The sequence below is a fragment of the Ctenopharyngodon idella genome, chromosome 10 (assembly GCF_019924925.1).
Source record: "Ctenopharyngodon idella isolate HZGC_01 chromosome 10, HZGC01, whole genome shotgun sequence".
Lineage (NCBI taxonomy): Eukaryota > Metazoa > Chordata > Actinopteri > Cypriniformes > Xenocyprididae > Ctenopharyngodon > Ctenopharyngodon idella.
This window is the reverse complement of record NC_067229.1, coordinates 11,520,562-11,548,187: the sequence shown is the minus strand read 5'-3', so window position 1 is coordinate 11,548,187 and position 27,626 is coordinate 11,520,562. Positions and strand designations below refer to the sequence as shown.

Sequence of the window (27,626 nt, the reverse complement as noted above, 5' to 3'; positions counted from 1 at the left end):
TCTCTTTTAACAGATCTGAGATTCTGACGGTTGTGGTTAGTGCTCATGACTTAAGGATCAGCAAGAGTTCAGATCGCATAGACGTGAAGTCCTACAATCCGCATCTAAACTATTCATCCAATCCTTATTGGAATGACATCATGCTTTTGAGGGTAACAACCTGTAATATTTTTAGTTTTTAGTTGTTCAAATAGTTTCTGATCAGGAAACAGTAGCTAAAACGTGACATTTGAATTTCTATTACAATTACTTGCTGAAAGAAATAATGGAAAGCATTAAATTATTTTCTAAGGGACAGAAAAATGCCAAATGCCTCCTTGAGTCTATGTCCTACTTTTTTTCTTTTTCTTTTTTTTTTTTTTTTTGCTATGTGTAGGAAAAAAAAAGAAAAAAAGGTAAAATGCTAAATATCTGAAAAATCATTGGTAAATTCATTGTCATTTCTATACACAGCGAAAAAAAAATAGTGAAATAGACTTTTTAAAAGTGCCCCTGTAATGCTGTTTTTAAGGTCTTGGAGGTCTCCTTTTACATATATCAAAAACACTTTAATATTCTCATAATATACATTGCACATCACATTTCTCAGAGTCTGAAAATGGTTAGTTCGAAGATTTAGTCTCTCTAAACTCCTCCTTTCCGCTAGCCTACTCTACTCTGATTGGTCAAATGTCCCAGTCTGTTATGATTGGTCTATAGTTAGAAATGAAAGTATTCATATCTGGATTTCAACTCTGGGGGCTTCCTCAGCACTTATACACTGTGATACAAGCAGTATAGCATAACAGGAGCACTTTATGAGGCACTTAAAGTAAAATATGCATAAAATATGCAAGAAAATTCACCTTGGCCTTCAGGGCTTTTGTACTAACCTCACAAACAGCAGTATAATCAACTGAAGTTCAGTATTGATGATTAAATCTTTCATTAGTAACAGTTGTGTTTTTGAATTACAGCTACAGGAAAAAGTCGAACGAAGCAACAATGTTAAATGGATATCATTACCAAAGAAAGGAGAAGACGTGGGAACAGATACTGTCTGTAGTGTTGCCGGCTGGGGAGGACAGACAATTAAAGAGGGACCGACTAATCGTCTAATGGAGGCAAATGTGTATATAATGAACAACACGGAATGTAGCAATAAATGGGGAAAGTTCTACTACTCAGCCTCACAGATGATGTGCACACGTGGCGATGGTGGATCCTGCCGTGTATGTACAAAAGATGATTCACACACTTTGAAAATTATGTTAATTTATGAACTTAAAAAGTTTAAACTGACACAGTATGTGGCACTTTAGTGATGTGTTGATCTCTGTTTCTTCACAGTTTGATTCAGGAGGTCCTTTGGTTTGTGGAAACACTGCAGTTGGTATCACATCATTTGCATATGAAAAGCTCTGCAATTCACCTGACTATCCTAATGTGTATACTAAGATTTCATCATATCTTGAATGGATCGACAACATAATTAGAAATGTGAATTGAGTTAAGTTCTTGAATTCTTCCGTATATAACTTTCAATAAAGTATCACATGGCAAGCATCATTTATTCAAAATGTCCTCATTGTCACAAACATATATAATTACAATATTACATGGGAGGCACAAAAGTCATTTCACATTAGTTCACTTGGTGACCATCTTGGTTTCACCTTCAATTTTCATTCATTCAAGTATGGATCATATCCATTTAAATGAGGAAAGACTAAAAACTGCAAAACCGTTGGTCAATATTAGGAATAAAATCAGACAAATATGGTATAATAAATGCAGTTTCTTTAGCTCAAAGCCTACAAAAGAATAATAATAATAAGAAGACAAAGTAGTCAAAATAAAATTAAGGAGTGGCCCATTTTATGCACCCTTAGAATGTCTTTTTGAGAGCTGCTAATGCTTTGACATCTGTTAGAGACAAACTCTTCTGAGAATATGAAGAGGAACTATTGTAACATATCTCAGTCAGCATTTGTACTACACGATTCTTCCACTAAAAGTATGAAACAATGTTATACAATATACAATGATTAAAACACAACATTAAAACAACTGAGAGGTGAAGTGAATAACACTGATTATATCATTACAATGGCACCACCCAGATAGCATCAATGATCAAAATAATGTTGAATCAATGTTAATGTGTCAACATTAACTGCATTTAATCAATATCACTTTTGCACCCTCAATTAATGTTGAATCAATGTTGAAATTTCAACAAAAAATGGCATTGAATCAGGGTTACAATGTGATGGTTCAACATCATGCTTACACTCTCAGAAAAAGAAACACAACTACAACTGACTTAAAGCCACACAGCCTGAAATCAACTGAAGATAAAAGAAGACAATAAATCTCTCAAGATCTCAGCAGAAGTTCTTTTTGAGAATTAAAAGAGTTTTAGATGTTGATGTTTTATTGAAAATGTTTGGTCACCATTATGGTGGGCAGTGGTTCCTTTAGTTGGGCAGTTTGACTCTTGGCTTTTCGTGTGTGTTTGTGGTTTTTGTAACAGTGTTTACTAAGACACATCATTTTTTGCCGAGAAAACCAGAAACAAAATGATAGAGTGATATAGTCTTTATCCTAACAAGATTCTGTTAGCTGGGTAGACTCTCATTGCATGGAAAAAAACTTAAATACCAAAAAACTGTTGTTAAAAGTAGCTGTAATAATAAAAAAATCCCATCAAAACAGGAATAATATCATAAATTGTGCTGCTTCATAAAAATTAATTCATATTTTATTTTATAAATAAAACAGTTTTTCGGACAGGTCAAAATAACTTTAATAATAATTTAAAAACAGTCCTGGAAAAGCCGCCATTATTTGAGTTGTAAAATAATAGCTTTGTAAAATCTTCCAACAAAAGTTATTAAAAAATTGGCAAGTATTAGAGATCTAACCACAGACGGTGAGTCAGTTTTATTAAGCTCTCAATTGATTTCTCACCTCTCAGAATTTACAAGAAATATTAGACATGGATTACATCACACATGCTGCAGATTAGTCTACTACTATCAAGAACGCAAATATAACAGCTATTTCCCTTTCGAAAGGAACTTCAACTCTGTGTTCAATCACGCTTTGGAGAACTGAAAGCCAAGTATCAAAAAACTCTCAATAGCCTATTACATCATCATAGCGCGACCCGGAAGTATATAAGGAGCACCTAGAAAACCAGTCAGTATCTCATTGTCTTTCGGGACTGTTCTGTCTGATCGCTATTGTATCGACTCCGGTAAGGGTATCTATATTATGCCTTACAAACGTTCAAGAGAGTGTGTTCATCCGTGTCCCAGGTTTTGACACTTGATATACACATTTCTGTGCGTTTTCTGTCTGGGAGAGGAGCGTGCATAAACAGTGCTTGAGGGCGCTGTCTGTGTGTTTTCTGTTATTTACTGTGTGCGTCTCCCTATCGGGACGCTCCGTTCTCGTTTGGCACTCTTCTCGAGGGAAGAGGTGTCCGCATCTGCGCCTGGTGATTCTGGCCTCGTTTGTGCTGAGGCAAAACGGCGGCTGCAATCATGAGGCTTGCAGGTGTGCTCGTTGGGAAATTTTAGAAAGTTGTATTCTCTCTCAACTTCCCCGGGGCTGACGAGGATGAGCTGTTGGATGACGATGACGTCCATGTTTGACGCCATCGCGTCCGGCAGCGCGCGCTCCTCTGGCTGCTGTGTGTGCGGAGCTGCTGGTGTTTTCGGGATGCGCTTTTGACAGGCTGCAGCTGCTGTGAGGGCACGTTAAAAAAGGGGCCGCGAGCGGTTCCTTTCTGTCCATGAACGCTGCAGCTCCCATAAACTTTCCATTCCTTCCTGATCTCTGCGTTTGAGATCGGGAGGGCATGGAAAAACCCCTAGCCATTCAGATTTGTGTCTGAGCCCGGACAGACAGGAGGAGGAAGAAGCGAGAGTGAGATGGGTGATCGATTGTAAACACCGCTGCGTTTGTAATCGATCCCCAGCTACATAAGGGCGATTTTTATCTACCCTCTCCTCTTCTTCTTTCACCTCCTGTATATATTTTATAAAAAGTAAGGGGTTTTGGGCAAACTGAAGTTGATAGGTGGGCTAGAACGATATATTGTGCAGGCCACAAAATGGCCGCCTCTTAGCCACCTGTTGTATAGAGTTGCTTCTCATCTGCTGTTTTCTAGAGTAGTTTGAGTTAGCACTTATCACTTCAGTTAGTATGTATGTTTAGGTCGGTCTTAATCGGCCGCCTGACATTGTTTGCTTGTGAGCTTCGTTTTCTTTCTTTTATCCATGAGATTTGGAGGTGAAGCCCAGGCTTCACTAGGCTTGTGGCCCTGTAAGAAGGCCAGTAGATTAGCGGCCAGGCTAGAGCTAGGTTAGGTGTGTTATATGTTAACCCTATGTGTACTATCCATTGTCAGGTGGTATAGTTCTTAGTTCTGGCCTCCTCCCGAGGGAGTTCTTTGGCCGTATGCCCATTTGAGAATCTGTGTGGAGAAAATGTTTTTCCCCATTGGAAACAGCATGTATGTCAAAGCATTACATTTGCTTTGAGTTCTAGACTTTTGCCCTACATATATATGTGAGCTTACTTATGCTTTCACAGGTTAGCACCTGTTCTCATAATAGCAGGCTCTTTGATGTTAGCCTCTATTGGAGAGATTGGTGACTTGCTTTAAATTCCCCAGTTGAGGTTTATTTGTGTCACTGAGTGCATCACCTGTTGGATTGCATACTCAGGGTAGTATAGAACTGCTTTTTGAGAAAAGCTGGTTTCTATTAGCTCCCTTTTGTGATCGTATTGCATATAAACTTTGATTGTAGGCTCTTATGGTTAATTAGCCTCCTTCTAGTTAGCAGTTGTTTTTCTAACAAGTGCTGTTAGTTGATCATAGTTTGCTCACATAGTTTACAATGCCACAGGCTTTTGCTACATGTCCGTTTAAGGTAGTAGGCCATATAGGCCTCCCTAAGACCATGTTGGCATTGTTTGGTTCCCTTTAGTCACATATGATTTAGGGTACATTGCAACCTGAGCTAGGCTACACATTCCAACAGGCAGTTAGCTTCCCACAGCTATTGTTGGGTTAGAGCTGGTCCATATATTGAATGCATGGCCTGATGGTTGGTATGGTTATGGTCGCCACTTGCTGATGCTACATGTTTACTAAGGTAGGCCCTATGGGCCTCCCGTGTAGCATGTTGGAGTTCAGTTATGTACTCCTCTCGCTTTGAGAGCAAAAAGGTGCTTTTTCCAAGTACTCTTCTGAGTGGCTGACCTCTCAGGGGTGAGTTTTTGTGGTGAAACCTTACTGAGGTTTGGTTTTAACTACATCAGCCTCCTTGAGTCTGGGTTTCTACTCTAGTTGAGCTAAGTAGCTACCTAGTATCTAGGTTGGTTCTATTTTTGCTCCTAGAACCCTAATGGCCACTAGACTAATGCAGTATGTCTTAAAGGTTTTTAGGCTCTCTAGGCCACCTTTTTTGAACATACTAGCGTATGTTGTAGTGTAATCCTCTTACTAGAGGGTTATCAGTATCCTACTGAATACACTTCTGGTTGGCCAGGGCCCCAGGTGATAATTTAACCTCCTTATGGTTCGGTTATTTATCCTTCCTGGTGCTTTAAACACTGCCACGAGCTGATGCCAAATGTCTGCTGAGGTCATAGGCCCGTCAAAGGCCTTCCTCAGTGCGTGTTGGCGTACATTGTACTCCTCTTGCTTTAAAGAGTAAAAAGGTTATTTTACCAAGTACACTGCTCGTTGGATTGTGTTAGGTAGATTGTCATGTGGGCACTTTACAGTTTAACTACTGTTACTAAGTCATATGTCCTGCTCCCAGCAAGACAGGTGTTCAAGGTGGCCCTCACAGGCCATCATTGAATATCCTTCTAATATGGTGAAATGCTTTTCGTATGTGAGTCTTGCTCCATATAAAGCGAGTATCATGATGTAGGCCCCTTTCTGGCCTCCATGATTATGTGCCCACAGTATGGTCTACCTGTTAGGATGGGCTTTGTACTTCCCTGCTAGGGTTGTCTGTGTAATAGTGCTTAGCTCCCTAAGCTGATCATGGGTTGTAGGCCTCTAGCTGAGAGAGTTACAAGTGTTTTATTGAGTACATTTCTGGTTGGCCAGGGCCCCAGGTGATAATTTAACCTCCTTATGGTTCGGTTATTTGTCCTTCCTGGTGCTTGAAACACTGCCACGAGCTGACGCCACGTGTCTGCTGAGGTCATAGGCCCGTCTTTGGGGCCTTCCTTAGTGCGTGATGGCGTATGTTGTACTTCTCTTGCTTTAAAGAGTAAAAAGGTTCTTTTACCGAGTGCACTGCTTGTTGGATTGTATTAGGTGGACTGTTATGTGGGCACTTCACAGTCTCTTTTTGCTGTATACTGAAGTCATGTTTCTTGCTTCTAGCAAGATAGGTGTTCAAGGTGGCCTTTGCGGGCCCGGGCCTGTGAATCCCGGGCCTGTAAATTCTCGTCAGGCTTGACAGAGAAAGCTTACAGAGCCTGCAGACAGGCTGCCTCCGCCTTGCATGCCATGGCCCTTTTGCAAGTTCATCAAGCAAAAGCATTGATGGAAATGCCCCAGGGAGGTCTTGACCAGCAGCTGCTCGGGGAGCTGCGTGCCGCCACGGACCTCGCCCTCCGGGCGACTAAGGTGACGGCACGTTCTGTTGGTCAGGCGATGGCCACGCTTGTGGTCCAGCAACGCCACCTGTGGCTGACTCTTGCTGATATGAGGGATACCGACAAATATCGGTTCCTGGACTCCCTCATATCACAGGTCGGCCTTTTCGGCGACGCGGTAGAGAGCTTCGCCCAGCAGTTCTCTGCCACCCAGAAGCAGGCTGAGGCTATTAAACACGTCCTGCCCTGGCGGTCCGCTGCTGCCTCCACCCCGCCGCCGGCCGCACAGCCTCAGCCCGCTCGTCGCCAAGGGCGCCCACCTGCGTCGTCCTCCGCCCCTGCTAAGTTGGCAAAGCAGCAGCCAACACCAGCCAAACAGCAGGGTGCTGGTCGCGGACGCGGCGCCCAGCCCGCTCAGGCCAAGCCAGGTGGCAAGAGGTCGAGGAAGACGCGACCCTGAGACGGGCGACCTGGAGGGGAAGGTTCCTGCTCTTCGGGAGAGGACTCAATCGTCTCTCCCACCCCTGGAGGAGGGCCGGGGGGAATTTGTGAAATTGTCTGTCCCGCCGCTGGCTCTCCGGAGTCCAGCGGTACCCACTTCATCACAAAAAGAGCAGTTTCCCAATCCTCCAGGTCACAAGAGACTGCGGCTGTCAGCGCGCGAGGCTCCGCCTTGCCACTCGCAGCCCACTCTCACTTCGCCAGCAGGTCCCAGTGTGATGGTCGAGGCCGCCCCCCAGCCGTCTCCCATTCACACTGTCACCTTGCAGAGTCTGACCCCACTTCGGGCCGCTGCGCCGTCCGAGTCGGGTTCCAGCACTCTGCTTCGCTGCCCCACCCCCGGTGCGTCTGTGGTGCCTTTGGTCCCGCTGGCTCGGTGTCTGGAAGCCTGGATAGCGCTCCCCAGCCCGTCCCGCTGGCTCATTCGCACTATCGGACTCGGCTATGCGATTCAGTTCGCCCGGCGTCCCCCGGTCTTCAGGGGTGTCCACTACACTCAGGTGTCCCTGGACAATGCACCTGTTCTCCGGGCGGAGATTGCTGTCCTCCTGGCGAAGGATGCAATCGAGCCGGTCCCTCCAGCCGATATGAAGTCAGGGTTCTACAGCCCCTACTTCATTGTACCAAAGAAGGGCGGTGGGCTACGGCCAATCCTGGATCTGCGTGTCCTGAACCGGTCCCTTCACAGGCTGCCGTTCAAGATGCTTACGCAGAAGCGCATTTTCGAATGCGTCCGTCCCCAGGATTGGTTCGCAGCGATCGACCTGAAGGACGCGTACTTTTATGTCTCGATTGCTAGCAGTACGTCTTTACAATTGTAAACCATGTACTAACATTTTTGAGGAAGAGAAAAGTATCCTGAAGGTCCTGATCTCCTAGGCTTTGTTCACATTGTTCACAAATCCAATTTGGTTTCAGATCTAATTTATAGGACTGACTGTTCATTTTACATGTGATGAAGTTAATTCAGTGATGTCAATATCTGGTGTATCTACATTGTTGGCCATAGTAATGATGCAAGCAATATACAACTACTTGAAACCTGATCTGACCGTTTAGAGTCTAAGAGACTAAGATGTATTCTGGATGTGGATCAGAAAACCACATATAGATGTGGTTTGAATTGGGATTGTAAACATCATTGTTTTAGTATGTTTGTTTGTTTATTTATTTGTTTTGCTTCAAATTATAAAAAAAAAAAATATTTTTGTCTGAACAACGCCTTATAGAGATCTGATCGTAGAACTGGAGTAAAAACTGCAGTCTCAAGCAATCATTTGAATAATTATGCTTAAATTATAAAATACTAGCATACCTAAAAGTAAAAAAAAAGTCCTGAAAAGTAAAATAATTTGTCAATACAATGAATTTTGTCATCCAGTTTTTATTATGAAATTTCTCAGTTTTAATGATTGAATTATGTGTTGTAGCTAAATATAAAGGTCAAAAAGAGCAAAAAAGTCAACTGGATCTCCATACCAAAGAAAGGACATCAAGGTCAAAGCCAAATGCAGTGTTGCAGGATAAAACCACCGATGGTACAGCGAGTGCTAAATTTATGGAGGTTGATGTCACAATCATTGATAAAAAAGCATGTCAGAAGTACTGGGGGAAAACATACTCTACCTCAAGGATGGTGTGTGCAGGTGGTCGTGGAGGATTTTGTCAGGTACAAAGTATATTCTAGACAAATCAAAAATAGTATAGCTGTTCAATTTTATTCTCAGCCTGTAACTTTTTCCACTTCTTAGGGTGATTCTGGAGGGCCTTTGGTGTGCAACAAAGTTGCAGTTGGTGTCGTTTCATTTAATCAGCCAAACAACTGAGACTCACCAACATTACCCAATGTCTCCACCAAGATTTCCAAATTTCTGCCTTGGATAAAATGTATTTTTGGAGGTGTGAAGCAAGAGCTTGATTAATAAACATTTTATTTCCTAAAACACTTTGTTGATTGTATGTGTTGATTTTGAGATAATTTTGTAATTTGACATCTTGATCGATTTGTCAGATGTGACAAACACCTAACAGTGGAAAGATGGTTTTGAACCTTCTCAGCAGGCTTGGTTTCTTGTGGGGGGCGATCTCATCACATGTGGTCAGACAATCTGTGAGAAACACTTTAGTTTACAAGACATTTTAAATAGAAAATCTAATGACTGTTCAAGGACACGAGACTCACCATAGATTAGAAAAGGTCTATTCTTACTGGAAGCACCTGAAAATTTGCATGTCAGCTTACACACCGTTCATGACACTTAAACAGTTAAACACTAATTCAAACACTTAAACACTAATTCAACCTAAAAACATGTTATTTATACACTAAAATTTGATTTTCAACCGATTAATGAATTAGAAAGGAAAATAACTGCTCTACTTCACATTGTCCAATGAAATTTGAACAGCTTCTGCCAGATCACGATTGTTTGGTGTATTATACATGACAAACCGGCATTGATGAATGCAATGTTTTAAAATACATAATATATAAATTTGTAATTAAATCGACACACTAGCTTTGATTATTGATGAAAAAGAAAAGAGTTTAAAAATTGTTTGGTTAATTTATTTTCTTCCGTCGAGCCATAGGCACTCAGTGAAAGAACCATATGTGGCTCGAGAGCTCAGGTTTCGAAATCAGTCAGTCAATCAAAACACACGCAACCCATAGCAACGCCTCAGACTGACGGATGTGTAAAAATAAACAGGAATTTTCCGACTTTCGAGCGATTCGTTACTATTGTAAACACTGTCATGGGACATTCTACCAGAAACGTACATTATCTGTCCTTGAATTCTTACAGTGACTAAAGTATTTCATCCAAAAAATGTCTAAAACTGACTGATGGTTGACTTCTGTGAGTTGTTCTGTAAATGAATATGTCATTTATTAGGTTCTCAGATATTTTTTTTTTTTCTTTATTAAAAACACTCCATTTTAGCTTGATTTTAGCTTGATTTTGGTAGAATGTTATATAATGGCATGCAAGTGTCTGACCATATATAAAAGCCACAATATCAACTCTAACAACAGTGTTTAATTATTTAAATATGTCATAATGTGAGATAATATACCTACAGCCCTGACCGCACTGATCAAGCAAATAAACATGACAAACAACAGGATAAAAATGTCAAACTATTAACAGTTTTAAACTAAATGAACTTTTATCACTACAGCACAATCAATCTCTCCAGCTCTCTCCAACCCACATGCACACATATACAGACTCATGCACAGAAACTTGTTATCAGTGCTACCTGTGGTATTTTATCGATAAAATAAGTTTCACTGCTGAAAAATACATGACATTTCTCAGTAGCAAGGCGATAACATCGCTGTCAGGGACTGCTGCCAAACAAGCCACACAAATTCAGGAAATTCACATGCACGCTCTCTCTCTCTGTTGAAATAAAACACTGAAAATGTCTTGAGGTGTGGTATTTTAGTTTGACCAGTCTGGGGAAAATAACTCTGAGCTGTTTTATTTACAAAGTTCGGGAGGAACACATTCAAATGATCTGACTAATCCACATCATTCCAACCAGCAGTTAGCAATCAGCAATCAACCTATCTACCCAATCAGCATAAGTGGTGGCCAAACAAAAGGGTCCCTGCATGCCAAAAAGCTGAGGCCTACCCTCGTCACACTCTCAACCCCGCTGGCTCAACCCCGCAAGAGCACAGTTTTAAATCCTTCTCGTTTTCTGTCCCTGATTGAATTTTCAGTTACGCCATCTGGATCAATGTTGATCAGGGGGATTCATGTTTTAAAGTGTTTCTGTACAAGGGCCATTTCACTGAATGGGTGACATTTGCTTGTTGAAACTCTTCAAAATTAAACTTTATTTTTTATATTTTTTCAACACTGAATCTAATACTACACATATTTAACTATTCAAAATATGTATTGGTCAATCTCAGGCAACTTTATTTAATTTTTACAAGGTTTCAAAGCAGAAGATGGGTGCATGTTTTCTCAGTCCTGTTATCAAAACTCATGTGCCATTGAAAAAGCATGTTTAAAAGCATGTCAATTAATTCCTTTGTATTCACCTCAAGAAAGTGTTTATTTTGAAGAAATTGTTGGTTATTTGTTCAAATAATTGATATTTGTGAATAAAAAAATCACTTTATATTAAGGCAAGGTGTATTTTATTAAAAAAAAAATATATATATTTAAAAGAAGACAGAGGCTCAAGTATATCATTTTTTTTAATAATTGAATTTATTTAAAAATTGTATAAATGATGGACCAAACAAAACTGATAAAAACAGTGGTTTAACTTTATTTATTTATTTATTTTTTAGAAAAATAAATAAATTTAGTAACAGGAATGAGGACTTTGTAACAGGAATGTACACTGGGTAACAGGAATGAGTGTCCATATGTGTGTGCATGTGTGTGAGAAAGAGAGTGTACATGGCCATGTGTGCATGTGTGTGAGTGAGATTTCTGTGTTGAAGGGATGTGCTGTGTGCTAGTAGTACTTCACAACAAAGGAAGTGGAAAGAGAAAGAAGGAGAGAGAGGAGAAGAGAGAGAGGGAAGGAAAGACAAAAAGGGGTAAAAAGAGAGAGTTGCGGGTGTGTTTCTCTCCTTTCCTTTGCAGCATGCCATGGGTGGTTGTTTCTGGCACCTGAGTAGTATTGGTTCTCTCCATCTTCTACAAAAGATAAGAAAGACAAAGACAAAAAGATTAAGTCACTTTGTGGTGGACTGGCTCCCTGCAAGCATGGCATTCACACTGTAAAACTAATCCTAAAAAAGTCTACAATTTAAGTAATTTCAAGTGTAAAACTCATAATACAGGTGAATAGTACAGGTGCTGGTCATATAATTGAAATATCAAAAAGTTGATTTATTTCACTAATTCCATTCAAAAAGTGAAACTATATTATATTCATTCATTCCACCAGACTGATATATTTCAAATGTTTATTTCTTTTAATTTTGATGATTATAACTGACAACTAAGGAAAATCCCAAATTCAGTATCTCAGAAAATTAGAATATTGTGAAAAGGTTCAATATTGAAGACACCTGGTGCCACACTCTAATCAGCTAATTAACTCAAAACACCTGCAAAGGCCTTTAAATGGTCTCTCAGTCTAGTTCTGTAGGCTACACAATCATGGGGAAGACTGCTGACTTGACAGTTGTCCAAAAGACGACCATTGACACCTTGCACAAGGAGGGCAAGACACAAAAGGTCACTGCAAAAGAGGCTGGCTGTTCACAGAGCTCTGTGTCCAAGCACATTAATAGAGAGGTGAAGGGAAGGAAAAGATGTGGTGGAAAAAAGTGTACAAGCAATAGGGATAACCGCACCCTGGAGAGGATTGCGAAACAAAACCCATTCAAAAATGTGGGGGGATTCACAAAGAGTGGACTGCAGCTGGAGTCAGTGCTTCAAGAACCACTACACACAGACGTATGCAAGACATGGGTTTCAGCTGTCGCATTCCTTGTGTCAAGCCACTCTTGAACAACAGACAGCGTCAGAAGCGTTTCGCCTGGGCTAAAGACAAAAAGGACTGGACTGCTGCTGAGCGGTCCAAAGTTATGTTCTCTGATGAAAGTAAATTTTGCATTTCCTTTGGAAATCAGGGTCCCAAAGTCTGGAGAAAGAGAGGAGAGGCACACAATCCACATTGCTTGAGGTTCAGTGTAAAGTTTCCACAGTCAGTGATGGTTTGGGGTGCCATGTCATCTGCTGGTGTTGGTCCACTGTGTTTTCTGAGGTCCAAGGTCAACGCAGCTGTATACCAGGAAGTTTTAGAGCACTTCATGCTTCCTGCTGCTGACCAACTTTATGGAGATGCAGATTTCATTTTCCAACAGGACTTGGCACCTGCACACAGTGCCAAAGCTACCAGTACCTGGTTTAAGGACCATGGTATCCCTGTTCTTAATTGGCCAGCAAACTCGCCTGACCTTAACCCCATAGAAAATCTATGGGGTATTGTGAAGAGGAAGATGCGATATGCCAGACCCAACAATGCAGAAGAGCTGAAGGCCACTATCAGAGCAACCTGGGCTCTTATAACACCTGAGTAGTGCCACAGACTGATCGACTCCATGCCACGCCGCATTGCTGCAGTAATTCAGGCAAAAGGAGCCCCAACTAAGTATTGAGTGCTGTACATGCTCATACTTTTCATGTTCATACTTTTCAGTTGGCCAAGATTTCTAAAAATCCTTTCTTTGTATTGGTCTTAAGTAATATTCAAATTTTCTGAGATACTGAATTTGGGATTTTCCTTAGTTGTCAGTTATAATCATCAAAATTAAAAGAAATAAACATTTGAAATATATCAGTCTGTGTGACCAGCACCTGTATTACATCAACTAATATTCACACTATTAAATCAACAAAACAGAGGACTCTACTCATTCCTGTTACTTTTACTCACTCTCCTGTTATTTTTCATATGAGTAACAGGACTGCAAGTAACAGGATTGAGTTTTTAAGCAAAAAACTATCAAATACATGACATATGGCCACATTGAGTACTGTTATAGGCGTATGCTGAAAGATGAGGCGAGCACGGAGATCCACAATAACAACGGGGTTTATTCACAATAACAGGAACACAGCAACAACATACACCTCTAAGTAAACAAGAGAACAGACAAGGAGTGCAGGGAAAGTGTCCAACTTAAAGGGAGCGCTGACAAGGAACAACAGGTGCAGGGAATCCAGGGAGATGGCGGGAAGACTGATGAGGGAAGTGAAGACAGGTGTGCGGAACAGGAGGATGCTGGGAACTGGAGTTCGGGAAGGCGTGAATGTAACAAGTCCATGCTAATAGCACGAGGACACTAAGCAAATTCTTGTGACTTACCTAAAGTTAATATTTTTTTAAAATGACCAAATAACATCTAAGAAATAATTTAGGTGACAGGACAGTATGTTGAGATTGACCTTCTCAGTCATTACAATTTCATCAAATATACAGAAATTAAAATGAGAGGACTTACTTTTGGTCTTCTCATGGCCTGCATAAGATCCAGATGATGCAACGTCCTGTTGAAAATGTGGCATGTGGCATGTTCCAAGTTTTTTAGAGGGGGCAATGTGTGAGGGTAACAGGACTGAGTGAATTTACTATTTCGTTCCCTCGATTTGCTAAAACGTGTGCACGATTTACTATTTTGTTCCCTCGATTTACTAAAACATGCGCATGATTTACTATTTCATTCCCTCGATTTATAAATCATGCACATGATTTATAAATTGAGGAAACGAATTAGTAAATCGTGCGCACGAATTAGTAAATCAAGGGAACAAATTAGTAAATCGTGCACACGATTACATTTTTTTTCTTGCATGTCATGTGCGGGGCTCTGTATATTTTATATAATATATTATGGATTTCTCATGAAATTTCTTTTTGTTTAGCATAGATGGTATATGGAGTCACACAACAATGCAAAAAAAAAAAAAAGATTTCTGAAACATTTTAATGATTATATTTCATGATAAAGTTGAGGTTTAGATAGCGGGGACATGTAACAAATGCTATTTTTTAGTGTTCTGAGCAGTTTTTAATAATGTTTTAAATTATATATTTAAAATTTGCAGTTAGAGTCATGTTCAGAACATTTTGCTTAATAATAAAAGTTTAGAGTTAATTTTCTGGGGACAGAAATGTTACCCATTCGGTGGAACGTCTCGTAAGTGATTTGCCATTCTAAACTAACGTCCTGCTTCCTGTTTAAACACAGAAACAGTAACTCGTAAATCACATTCAGATCGCACACACAGTTGCACACAGAATCATTATGAAACTCTGAACTTATTGTCATCTCTGTCCTGCAATTTAAAAACAAAATCGCTTAGAAACTTATAAGTTATAGTTAATAGTATATTATAGTTAATAAGTTATATATTATATACAGTATCTCACAGAAGTGAGTACACCCCCCACATTTTTGTAAATATTTTGTTATATCTTTTCATGTGACAACACTGAAGAAATTACACTTTGCTGCAATGTAAAGTAGTGAGTGTACAGCTTGTATAACAGTGTAAATTTGCTGTCCCCTCAAAATAACTCAACACACAGCCATTAATGTCTAAACCACTGGCCACAAAAGTGAGTACACCTCTAAGTGAAAATGTCCAAATTGGGCCCAAAGTGTCAGTATTTTCTGTGGCCACCATTATTTTCCAGCACTGCCTTAACCCTCTTGGGCACCAGAGTTCACCGGAGCTTCACAGGTTGCCAAAGGAGTCCTCTTCCACTCCTCCATGATGACATCACGGAGCTGGTGGATGTTAGAGACCTTGCGCTCCTCCACCTTCCCTTTGAGGATGCCCCACAGATGCTCAATAGGGTTTAGGTACCCTCAGCTTCTTTAGCAAGGCAGTGGTCATCTTGGAGGTGTGTTTGGGGTCGTTATCATGTTGGAAAACTGCCCTGCGGCCCAGTCTCCGAAGGGAGGGGATCATGCTCTGTTGGCATTCATGGTTCCCTCAATGAACTGTAGCTCCCCAGTGCCGGCAGCACTCATGCAGCCCCAGACCATGACACTCCCTTCATCATGCTTGACTGTAAACAAGACACACTTGTCTTTGTACTCCTCACCTGGTTGCCGCCACACACGCTTGACACCATCTGAACCAAATAAGTTTATCTTGGTCTCATCAGACCACAGGACATGGTTCCTTGGTCTGCTTGTCTTAAGCAAACTGTTTGCAGGCTTTCTTGTGCATCATCTTTAGAAGAGGCTTCCTTCTGGGACGACAGCCATGCTGACCAATTTGATGCAGTGTGCGGCGTATGGTCTGAGCACTGACAGGCTGACCCCCCACCCCTTCAACCTCTGCAGCAATGCTGGCAGCACTCATACGTCTATTTCCCAAACACAACCGCTAGATATGACGCTGAGCACGTGCAACTTCTTTGGTCGACCATGGCGAGGCCTGTTCTGAGTGGAACCTGTCCTGTTAAACTGCTGTATGGTCTCCACCGTGCTGCAGCTCAGTTTCAGGGTCTTGGCAATCTTATAGCCTACGTCATCTTTCTGTAGAGCAACAATTCGTTTTTTCAGATTCTCTGAGAGGTCTTTGCCATGAGGTGCCATGTTGAACTTCCAGTGACCAGTATGAGAGAGTGAGAGCGATAACACCAAATTTAACACGCCTGCTCCCCATTCACACCTGAGACCTTGTAACACTAATGAGTCACAGGACACTGGGGAGAGAAAATGGCTAATTGTGCCCAATTTGGACATTTTCACGTAGGGGTGTACTCACTTTTGTGGCCAGTGGTTTAGACATTAATGGCTGTGTGTTGAGTTATTTTGAGGGGACAGCAAATTTACACTGTTATACAAGCTGTACACTCACTACTTTACATTATAGCAAAGTGTCATTTCTTCAGTGTTGTCACATGAAAAGATATAATAAAATATTTACAAAAATGTGAGGGGTTTACTCACTTCTGTGAGATACTGTATATTATATATGTTATATATATTATAGTTAATAAGTTATAGTAACTTATAAGTTAAAGTTATAGTATATACTGTATGTATTTCTGTTTTGAAGTAACTTCAACCCACAGCTTAACTATTAGTAAAGAGAAGTAGCACAGACTGGTAGGACAAATTCTTACATGCAATCGTTCTTTTACTAATGCATTTACATAAATCTTACTGTTCCTCTTAATCTGTATCTGATTTAGAACGAGCAGAAATCTGTAAGTAATGTAACGAACCATAGACAGATAACCTATGAAATAAATGTTATGTTGACGGTTCCTACTCAGTTTGGAAAAGTATGGAATTTGATTTGAGTAATTTCCAGGTCTGGATAAGTATGGAAAAGAAAACTAAAATATAAATAAAAATAAACGATAAATAAATAAATAATATCATACAAGCAGCATGTTCATAGCAAATTTTAGTGATCCTTTAGTGATTGTTGAACACAATTGAATAAATTCAAGGTGCACATTTTTATTATGCAAAGCTCTTTGTCTTTTTACATAAGTGAGTCTCTTTTGATCTTTACTAAACGAAGATGCATGTGACTCAAATCAGCAAAAGTTAAAAGAACAAACGATCATCTAAATCCGACTGTACTTTGATGTTTGATCATTCAACATCAAACAACAATTACAATTTCAAACCGACATGTCAGAGGGAAATATATGCAGGTTATAAAGCGTTTTAGGCTTCTTTTGAGAACATAAGAATATGTACAAAATTTAATAATCTATCTCTCAGCCCGGCACGGTTTTTGCTGAGCTCAGGTTTCCAATCGCCCTGGATAAAACCATGGGTCCAGCCACGTCCATTGAATTTCTGGGCTTTAACCTGAATACACTTCATTTCCAGGCCTCACTGCATCAGGAATCAATAGGATATTTTTGTTCACTTCTACCTTCTTAGACAGTCAAAACTTTGCTCAGCTACTTAAACTGCATTATGTGCATAATCCCGCAAGGCCGCTCTTTCATCTCACTCCTCTTTTCTCTTGCGTCTTTGTTTCATGCGCTAGAAGACAAGCATCAGGCCACGGCAGCAGCAAGCCTAGGCCGTGCCCCAGATTCCCCACTCTCCTCCTCCCTCCTCTTAGCCACACACCACAGCTTTCCCCGGTGCTGCACCCCATACAACAATGCCCGCCCCTCTCGGGGAATGCCTTCCCTCCTAGTGTGAGGATGCCTCCACTAGCAGAGCAAGCTCAGCCGTCTCAGCCATTTCATCCCACCATCTCTCACCCTACCCATTGTCTGTGGCCTGCAGACCCTAGCGTGAGGATGCCTCCGCAGGCCCAGTCATCAGTCTCAAACTCTCTTTTTGTCCTTGTTCTACAGTTCAACCGAAGACCCTAGCATGAGGCTGCCTTCGCTAGCAGCACAGGCCCAGATGCCTTATTTTCGTCCCCAGCTTCCCTCTTTTTCTAACCTCTTTGTTTTTCCCCAGGCTCCAGGGGCCGGCCCGAGCATGAGGCTGCCTCTGCAAGCGGCCTCGGTCCCAGCCATTCTTCCAGCCTGCCTTTTCCTGATTTTCTCTCCTCAGCATTACTTTATTTATATCTCATGTAAACAGCATTAAGAACCTCCAAGCTGGCTTTATTAAGGGTTACTTATGCGGAATCCAATTTTTCCATAAACGTATTTTCGGGTCACCCTCCTTTGAAATAGCCAATTCACAAACATCCCTCCTTATCAAAGGCATCCAAAAAACAAAAACAAGATGCCAGGAAACCCATAACTCTGGACATAAATGCATCTCCATTCTCCGCTGAGGCTACTACTCTATCAATACAGCCCACACTCTGGACGCAATGTTTATACTGGCCTTTTCTTTTTTTTCTTAGCTGTTCAGAACTCACCATCACGTCTAGCTTCAACCCAAAAATCCATCCCACAGTTACAGACTTATTAGTGTTGGACGACGACACCATCTCTTCATTAAACAACTCCACAAACAGCATTACTAACTAGACTGACTTTATTTCTGTCACACGTCTACAGAAGTTCTTACTGAGAATTAACAGAGGTTTAGATTGGTGGTTGCTTTAGTTGAGCTCTTGACCCCTGACTATTATAAAGTTGCTTTAATCAACTGCTTTTTCTTAGTTTTATTTACTTTTGGTATTGAAGTGTTATGTGAAAAGAAAAGAATAAGCTCAAAAACATGATAGAAATCATTTTTAACACTGAACTAATTTATGTTGGATTGTCCCAAACTATTTAAAAGTTAAAAGCGACACACTTAGACATCAGCACTCATCATACAAACCTCCACAATGGTGACAATAATAAAAAAATTCAGCTGCATAATTTATTCATGTCACAATGCATGCTGGGAACCATTAATGTGTTTCGTATGCTGGCATGAAGCGTGTCACCATTGTTGTTTCATATGCCAAATGTTGATGTCTTTGAGTGTATAAACGACACAAAACAATTTTTAAACAAAAAGTTAACAGATAGTGTTGCAAATGATATTTTTCACGTTGGTTGTGTAAGACTTGATTTTCCTGCTAAGACAAAAACTGAGATCAAGCACCCTGCAATAAAGCAATACAACTCATCTGGAGAGAAGATCTCAAAGAAATAGCATAGGACAACGCCTTGCCCTCACACATCTACAGGATGCAATAGCCCTCCCCCCAAACACACACACCCTCCTTCCTTTCCCACTGACACAAGTCACTGAAAGTTCTCCAAGAAGTATAATGTATCTGGTGTATCTATTGTTTATTCCTTTCATGTTTGGTATCATTTTAAATGTCTCAGTGCGATTGGTAAAATGGTCTCAATTTCACAGCAGTCACTGGTATTATGAAGAAGATTAAAAACTAAGGAGAATTCTGTCCTCCTTTTGGGTGTTGAAACACCCACTCCTCTCCCCCAAAACAGGTGTTGGTATAATAAATATTTACAACCCTTTTGTTCTGGTCTGTATATAAGGTAAAGTGCAAAGCAGTCAGGGGGGATTTTCTGTAGCCAGAGACCCCCACACAGTGATGGACAAGTGTCTTCAAACACTAATCCACCACTGTGTGCATGTGCATTTCAATTGATGTTATGCATTTATTATTTCTGAATTGGCTTCTAATTGTCCAACTATGAAATTGACATGATACATTTTTACTTGACAAATAAAATGTTATATTTGATTTACCCTGGATTCTTCTGAAATCATTATGACCAGTAGATTATTGGAGTCCATATTTCCGCAAATCTGCGTCAGGATAGATTCAAACTAAAGGCCCATGAAAGGAGCATGTTGGCACATCATGGGACTTTTTGATTTTTATCTATCAACTGGCTTAGCAAGTTGCAGTATCGTGACTAAGAAAACTGTGTTTTTGTATGAACAAGCATGTGGCGGTTCGACTCAAATGCATTAGTAAACTCTGCACTCTCTGACTAAGATCAGAACTGGCGAATTTGTGATCGTGAAAGGCACTCACCGGCCGAAGTGACTTTTCTAAGTGATATGGGTCCGTAATGAACGAATAATTGAAAATATGAGATACCCAGAATAATCAAAAATCTAAATTAGTAAATAACAAATGATTAATTTCCAATTGGGAACAAAACCTAAGAGTAATAATCATTTAAAATTGGAGTCAGATTAAACGAGTGAAATTAAGTGAACTTCACAGATGCGCTGAAAAGGCATACACGCGTTAACCTTCGCCCGGGCCGTCGGATTCCGTTTTTGGGCCGATGCAGGGTTCCTTACAAAGTGGTGACATTCCCTCCGTGATCTCCCATATCCTGTTGGCGAGTGTCTTTTCAGCGGAAAATTGGGATTTGCAACAAGCAAGGTTTGATCTTCTTCTTTCTTCAGCTGTTGTGGTAAGTCCATTCTTATTTGCCTTTTAGAAGTGTTGAGGGAAAGATAGACACTTTCCATATAGACACATTTGTAGAATGGGTCGGCATACCCATATTAAGACCGGAGACCGAAATCCGGTAGGGCTGGAGAATTAGACAACCACATTTTATCAGGGACATGATAGCAGCAGCGTAGATGAGGAATGATATCCCTTGCTTTAACTTTAAAGATCTCCTTGTTTGCCTACGCAACAAGAGATCAACCTTAAATTGGAATAACATCATCCAAATTTTATTCTGGTATTCAACAGAGGGCTGTAAATTAAAACCTAAATTCTGAGGTAAAGAATGCCCAGCTACATGTTTATTTGCTTTGCTGTAACAACGTTGCAACATTGAAAATAAGCAAATGGTCACGTTAACTTGTGAAAAATCTTGTGATTGGATAAACCAAAATAGAACAAGGAACAAAATCTCTCACTGTTATCCTTTGTGTGTGAAATATAAAGCTGGACAAAACATTAGTGAAACTAAAAATTTTCAAAAGAAAAGATTTGGTTGAAATTTTGTCTCAGCCCTGGAGAACTGCTGCCATGCAGAAGTCCTAGAGACTGCAACTGGGAAAATCCACTAAATGTTAAAACTGATGTACATAATTATAATTATGATGTCACTGAGAAGCTTGTAGTCAAGCCTGAGGATTTCACCCATTCAGAGGACATGCTCAGCTTGTCTTTGTTTCATAAAAGAAATTAAGCCAAAGAATAAGATGAATTACATCACTATACTTTGAAATTGTTCAAGAGGTGCTAAGAAGGTTTACGACTGATGTCACAAATGGTGTAAACAGCACTGTTTAAGGCTCAGTCTTATAAAACATATCTTTTACCTTGGTCTTATTTAAAATGACTGCACTCTTGTATGTTGTTCAGTGTCTCAAAAGAAACTGAAAAAACAAACAGACCAAAAATTAATCTTTGTACTCTCAATCAGACCTGTGTTTGTCCAACCTTTCTTTTCATATCCAAATAGATTCTCAGAAGAATGTAATTTATTACATCTTAGTCCAAATATAAGAAAATTGTGTCTAATTTTATATTGTAGTCACAAAAATCTTAAATGAATTGAGCAATGAATTGACCCAATATTCACAGCATCAAAGTCTATAACTGGTTTCCAGTTTGTCTTGTTGCTGTGAACACAATGCAGTGCCATCACAGCTGTAGCTGCAGGGCCAAATGCCTTCTAAAAGATCAGTCAGGTGATAACAAATCACTCTGACCCTCTTGAGACCAGCAAATAAAATTATTTTTAATTTATAATGTTTTAATATAATATATTTGTATTATGATCACATCATGATATATATTATATTATAATGGCCAGGAATGGCCTTTAATCTCATGATGATTCAAGCAATGGTTTGGAAGAAGAAAGAGTTTTGGAGAAGAGCAGAAGGAATTAGAATGTAGTAAGGTGGAACCAGAATGTAGACAGAAGTTGGGAGCACTATCAGTGCTGGAAGAAGTATAAGGAATCAATGGAAGGATTCAAATTAGTAATTGTGTTAGACACATTGTTCTCATAGAACACACATTCTAGTTGTTTGTGCTACTATATGTGCACCTAGGCTAGTTGAGTTTATTCTTTAAAACACATGACTGCTTTACTGTAAGTGATACGTGACACACTTAGGTTTAAGGTTGTAGATGCTATGCATTCTAGACCCTGGTCTTGTGTAAGTTGGAATAACTGTAGTACTGAAATTGTACAACAATTTCAAGTTGTATGTGTGTCTATGTTGAATTTGTTTGTCTCCTAAGTGGATCACTCAGCTATCTTCTGTATAGCTGCAGTTACACCATGTACAGGAGCATAGAATTGCCATAAGGCTACAATGTGCTTCACAATTGCATTAAATAAATTGTTAGGAAAGAAAAATGGAAGGAAGAAATCAAATTAATGGGAAATAACGTCTTTATCTTCTATCTGCGCAAGAATCTTTAATGAGAAAAATTACAACGCCCAGTATTTATTAACTAAAACGATCAACCTGATTATCATATCTTGAATAGGCTAAATCCATTCAAGATCTAAACATGATTTAAAACTTGATTCTATTGATCTGTAACCCAGTGACAAGGGGAGGTACAAGTTTTGATTTTCCTTTGCAACAAAACCACAAAGTGGACAAGTGTTAGCAAACTCCTCTCTGGGAGCGCTAGATCATGTGGGATCTGATCAGGGAAGTTATTTTACTGGACATGTAATTAAAGTTGTGTGTTAATATCAGGCAGAAACTCTTCTGTTTTTACAGACCACAGAGGTCTAAATGGTCAAGTATTTGAATGACACCATAAATACCAATTGTTAAACAAACAGCACAACACCACAAATGGTGATCTGGTGCCCTAATCACAGATCTGGCTAGTGTGAGATTCCCCCAGGAGACCCGGGTGTCATAATCCTCACAACACAACAGACTGTGTAAGCACAGCTGCAACAGCAACTCAAGGTGCAAGATTCTCTGACAATGCTTAAAAACCAGATCTGATCACTAACATTCAGTTTTATCTGGCCTTTTCCTTTGCAGAAACATAATCATAATAATGATCTATGTCTTTGTAAACTAAAACAAATTTTCTTCTAATGGCATAAAATCTTAACAGATTAAAGCCATCTGCAACAGCTGTCTGGATAAGACCATTCAAGAAAATTAAGATGGCACCATCTATCTTAATGCAATTTGTTTAAAGGTTCAAGATCAACTGTTTTTTCTGTGTGTCTGTTTCCCTTTCAGGACTGACAGCTGCCATTTTTAGGGCCAGATTCCACAAGGGTGTCTGGTCCCACCTGCATTTAGTCAGGACACAACTTTACTTGCAAAAGATGGGTGTGTAGAAACTTCAAGAGGCCATTCAAACCTCATTGCACTCATAGATACATGGCCTCCCAGTGTAGAACTGGAACTAAATTATGCAACACAAATCATGGTAGGATAGACACCACCCATCTTCTACACAAACATATAGAACACACACACCCTACTACAAACTCACAACATCTCTACCTAGCATAGATCATAAGACTATCTAGGCTAAAATTATTCACATAATGCAAATTTAGCATATATCATTCGCCTTCATACATATAGGACAAGGGAAATTATTGCCATAATTTCTTTTCTTTTTAATTGTGTCAATCTTGAGGTGTTATGGAAACACTGTAATATGCAGGACATGTGCATGGCTTTAGTCACACATCAATTAATAGAATTTCTGATCATTCAAATTCCAAATTCCAAATTCCAAATCTAAATGAGACCTATTCAGTAATGCAACTGGTCTCTTTAGAGAAAATGTTTATTATGTCCAGTCCTTGGCATTGTTGCAAACTAGGAGGGCCCCCTAGTTTCCAACATATGACTAATGACAAATTTGACTAAACAGTTAGAACTGAAATGCAGCCATTTCTGTCAATCGGTTACATAATTTCCAGTCAGATTCGTATTCTTGAGTGTGACTTAGCCTGTACATCAAATGCACAGATAATGGTTGTAAAAGCCAAACAAGAGATTTTAAATCTCTGTTTCTGTAAATCTCATTCTCTAATTGACTTGATTGAAACCTTAGTTTTGCATCAAGGATTTGCAGTTAAAACAACTATTATAGACAGTTTTATAATTGTAATTATGAAATTGTGTATTTCTATGTTTAAGTATGTGATATATTTAATTATGCATACCACTGGTAAATATACTAGTTATTTTGACTGCTACTTTCCTTTAACTCATCCAGACCAAGTCTAAATTCCACTATCATATCACAGTGATAGTGAAGAGTCTGGTGATTAGAATGAGACCTGCTTACTAAAGATAGGACTCTGAAAAGGAGACCTTGTTTACCATTCGCACTTTTGACATGTTCATCATGTGTTATTTCATGTGTTATTCTGTTTTCCAACAACCCTTTTTCTCATCTTACAATAATATCAAATTCATTAGTGTTCAAGTATTGCATGATCATCCAAAAGTTGTTCAGGTGTCCTGCACGTAATGGCGCATCATCAGTGAAATGAATTCTTCACCCATGGACATTTGACCTGCCCGGCAACAAAACCTTCTACTTGAAGGTAACCGAGGACTTCTCACAGGATCAATTAAACCTGGGGCGGACACAGATGCTTCCGTAAAGTGTAATGAGACTTTCCTGACACGTTCTGCTCATGCTGACCAACACAAAAGACTTGGTACAACCAGTCATTCTACAGACAGAATACCACCACAGCCAAGTGCAGGTGGAAACAAACCTGACCAAGAGGATCGCAGACATCATGTCCAGCTGCTGCAGCATCCACTCACCGCAGTATACCCACACCTAAAGGGACTGTGTGTCACAGAGATGCATTCTGCAGTACTTTCATCTTAATGTTCAACCTGCCTTAATGTTGTTATTTCAGGTGACGACTTGACTCCTGCACCCATCGACTGGTGCTGCTAAGTGCCAGCCTATGAACACTCTGAAAACAACACCCAATATATGGAAGCAGGAAATGTCCAAAAGTGGCCCCTCAGGACTGATCGGAATTTGCCCCAAGGGGCCAGGGGCGGAACTGTAAGACTTGATTTTCCTGCTAAGACAAAAACTGAGATCAAGCACTCTGCAATAAAGCAATAAAACTCATCTGGAGGGAAGATCTCAAAGAAATAGCATAGGACAACGCCTTGCCCTCACACATCTACAGGATGCAATAGCCCTCCCCCCAAACACACACACCCTCCTTCCTTTCCCCCTGACACAAGTCACTGAAAGTTCTCCAAGAAGTATAATGTATCTGGTGTATCTATTGTTTTTTCCTTTCATGTTTGGTATCATTTTAAATGTCTCAGTGCGATTGGTAAAATGGTCTCAATTTCACAGCAGTCACTGGTATTATGAAAAAGATTGAAAACTAAGGAGAATTCTGTCCTCCTATTGGGTGGTGTCACTTCTGAAAACCCACTCCTCTCCCCCCAAAACAGGTGTTGGTGTAATAAAAATGTACAATCCTTTTGTTCTGGTCTGTATATAAGGTAAAGTGCAAAGCAGTCAGGGGGGATTTTCTGTAGCCAGAGACCCCCACACAGTGATGGACAAGTGTCTTCAAACACTAATCCACCACTGTGTGCATGTGCATTTCAACTGATGTTATGCATTTATTATTTCTGAATTGGCTTCTAATTGTCCAACTATGAAATTGACATGATACATTTTTACTTGACAAATAAAATGTTATATTTGATTTACTCTGGATTCTTCTGAAATCATTATGACCAGTAGATTATTGGAGTCCATATTTCCGCAAATCTGCGTCAGGATAGATTCAAACTAAAGGCCCATGAAAGGAGCATGTTGGCACATCATGGGACTTTTTGATTTTTATCTATCAACTGGCTTAGCAAGTTGCAGTATCGTGACTAAGAAAACTGTGTTTTTGTATGAACAAGCATGTGGCGGTTCGACTCAAATGCATTAGTAAACTCTGCACCCTCTGACTAAGATCAGAACTGGTGAGTTTGTGATTGTGAAAGGCACTCACCGGCCGAAGTGACTTTTCTAAGTGAAATGGGTCCGTAATGAACGAATAATTGAAAATATGAGATACCCAGAATAATCAAAAATCTAAATTAATAAATAACAAATGATTAATTTCCAATTGGGAACAAAACCTAAGAGTAATAATCATTTAAAATTGGAGTCAGATTAAACGAGTGAAATTAAGTGAACTTCACAGATGCGCTGAAAAGGCATACACGCGTTAACCTTCACCCGGGCCGTCGGATTCCGTTTTTGGGCCGATGCGGGGTTCCTTACAGATGAATTTTGATTGGTGGCACCCAGAATGCACTGCAACATGCTTTATTATTCTCACCACTGTTGAGATTCACAGGCTGATTCTTGATGTCTGTCTCCAAATGAAAATAGCCATTTTTTTTTTTTTTGTTAAACCAGAACAGCTTTCAAGAAATTCTTTGGATTACATTGAAAAAGCTGGCTGTTCTGCTGTAGAACCACAGTGCTGCTGTATTCAATAATGTAAATCTAACTCGGAGATTGAGCTCTAAATGAATTTGGTGATTCAAGTCAAATAATGATCATGTGAAAACATAACCAACACCACCTGACCATCTTATAACGTTGCTTGTCTAGCTGTTGTAACTCAGTTACACCAGCCAAACAAAATGCAATATTAAAAAGTTAAGGGTCAAGAGCCCAACTAAAGCAAACCCTGATCTCCATGGTGGTGACTTAAAATTTGTGATTTTCTCCTTTGGTGATTCTGCTTGTTAACATCAGGTATCTTCAATAATGGTTAATTAGCACTCAATTAATCATCACTTAATTTAATTACTAACTTTAACGCTGCTTCACTGGGTGCAATAAAAATATGGCAGGACTTTTACTTTCTGACCCCTGGACTTTCCACCTCTGGAAGCGGCCCACACAAGGGCCGTAATTCAGTGCAGCATGTGGGCTAGATCATCATTCCACATGTGCCAGATGTGGGCCGGATCTGGGCCAACACAATGTTGCTATCTGGGTGCACATTAAAATCCCCAGAGTTTAATCAACTCTGCTGAGAGTACATATGGTCCCTCTCAAAATCATGTTAAAGTAACATTGAAGCCGAGTTAAAGTTAATGAGGTAATTAAACAATTAATTCAGTGACGATTGAACGTTAATGATGAACACCTACTGTTAACAAGCAGAATCACTGAAGAAAAGAGAAACACAAGAACTACAACTGACTTCAGCCACAGCCTTACATGAAATCAACTGAAGATGAAAGATATTAAATCTCTCAAGATCTGAATAAAAGACCTGATTCACTCATTACTAAACAGATGGACTATATGTCTGTCACATGTATACAGAAGTTCTTATTGAGAATTAACAGAGGTTTAGATGTTGGTGTTTTATTGGTCAAAAAATTATGCCACCATCATGGTGATCATGGTTTGTTTTAGTTGGGCTCTTGACCCTTTTATGTCTTTAAAATAATTTGTGTTTGAGCAATTGCAGTAGCGTGTCACAGCAAACACTTGTACATTGCTGAATCAAAAGGCTGAAGAAGCTGTTCAGCTTGAATTTTCTGTTTGAAGGAGGTCTCTTTCTCTTTGGTTTCTTGACTGAGATTTGATTTACAAAAGACT

The 27,626-nt window shown here is 39.8% G+C and overlaps 1 protein-coding gene and 1 long non-coding RNA gene across 10 annotated transcripts in view; both read left to right on the top strand.

Annotated features, from left to right (window-relative positions):
* The window catches only part of LOC127520889 (mast cell protease 1A-like), a 163,124-nt gene that overhangs the window by 101,441 nt on the left and 34,057 nt on the right, over nucleotides 1-27,626 (top strand). For 3 of the 9 annotated variants that reach the window (XM_051909576.1, XM_051909597.1, XM_051909601.1), the window contains exons 3-5: nucleotides 14-152; nucleotides 957-1,211; nucleotides 1,330-1,545. The exons of 5 other annotated variants lie outside the window; for them this stretch is intronic. In XM_051909576.1, the coding sequence (XP_051765536.1) occupies nucleotides 14-152; nucleotides 957-1,211; nucleotides 1,330-1,488 (553 nt within the window). In that variant the 3' untranslated portion in view covers nucleotides 1,489-1,545. Of the gene's footprint in view, nucleotides 1-13; nucleotides 153-956; nucleotides 1,212-1,329; nucleotides 1,546-27,626 lie in introns of those variants that run through there. One more of the 9 variants, XM_051909575.1, reaches the window with a different exon arrangement.
* On the top strand, nucleotides 3,153-9,022 carry LOC127520897 (uncharacterized). The gene is made up of 3 exons (XR_007932225.1): nucleotides 3,153-3,241; nucleotides 8,547-8,785; nucleotides 8,868-9,022. It is a non-coding gene; the product is annotated as an uncharacterized LOC127520897 (long non-coding RNA).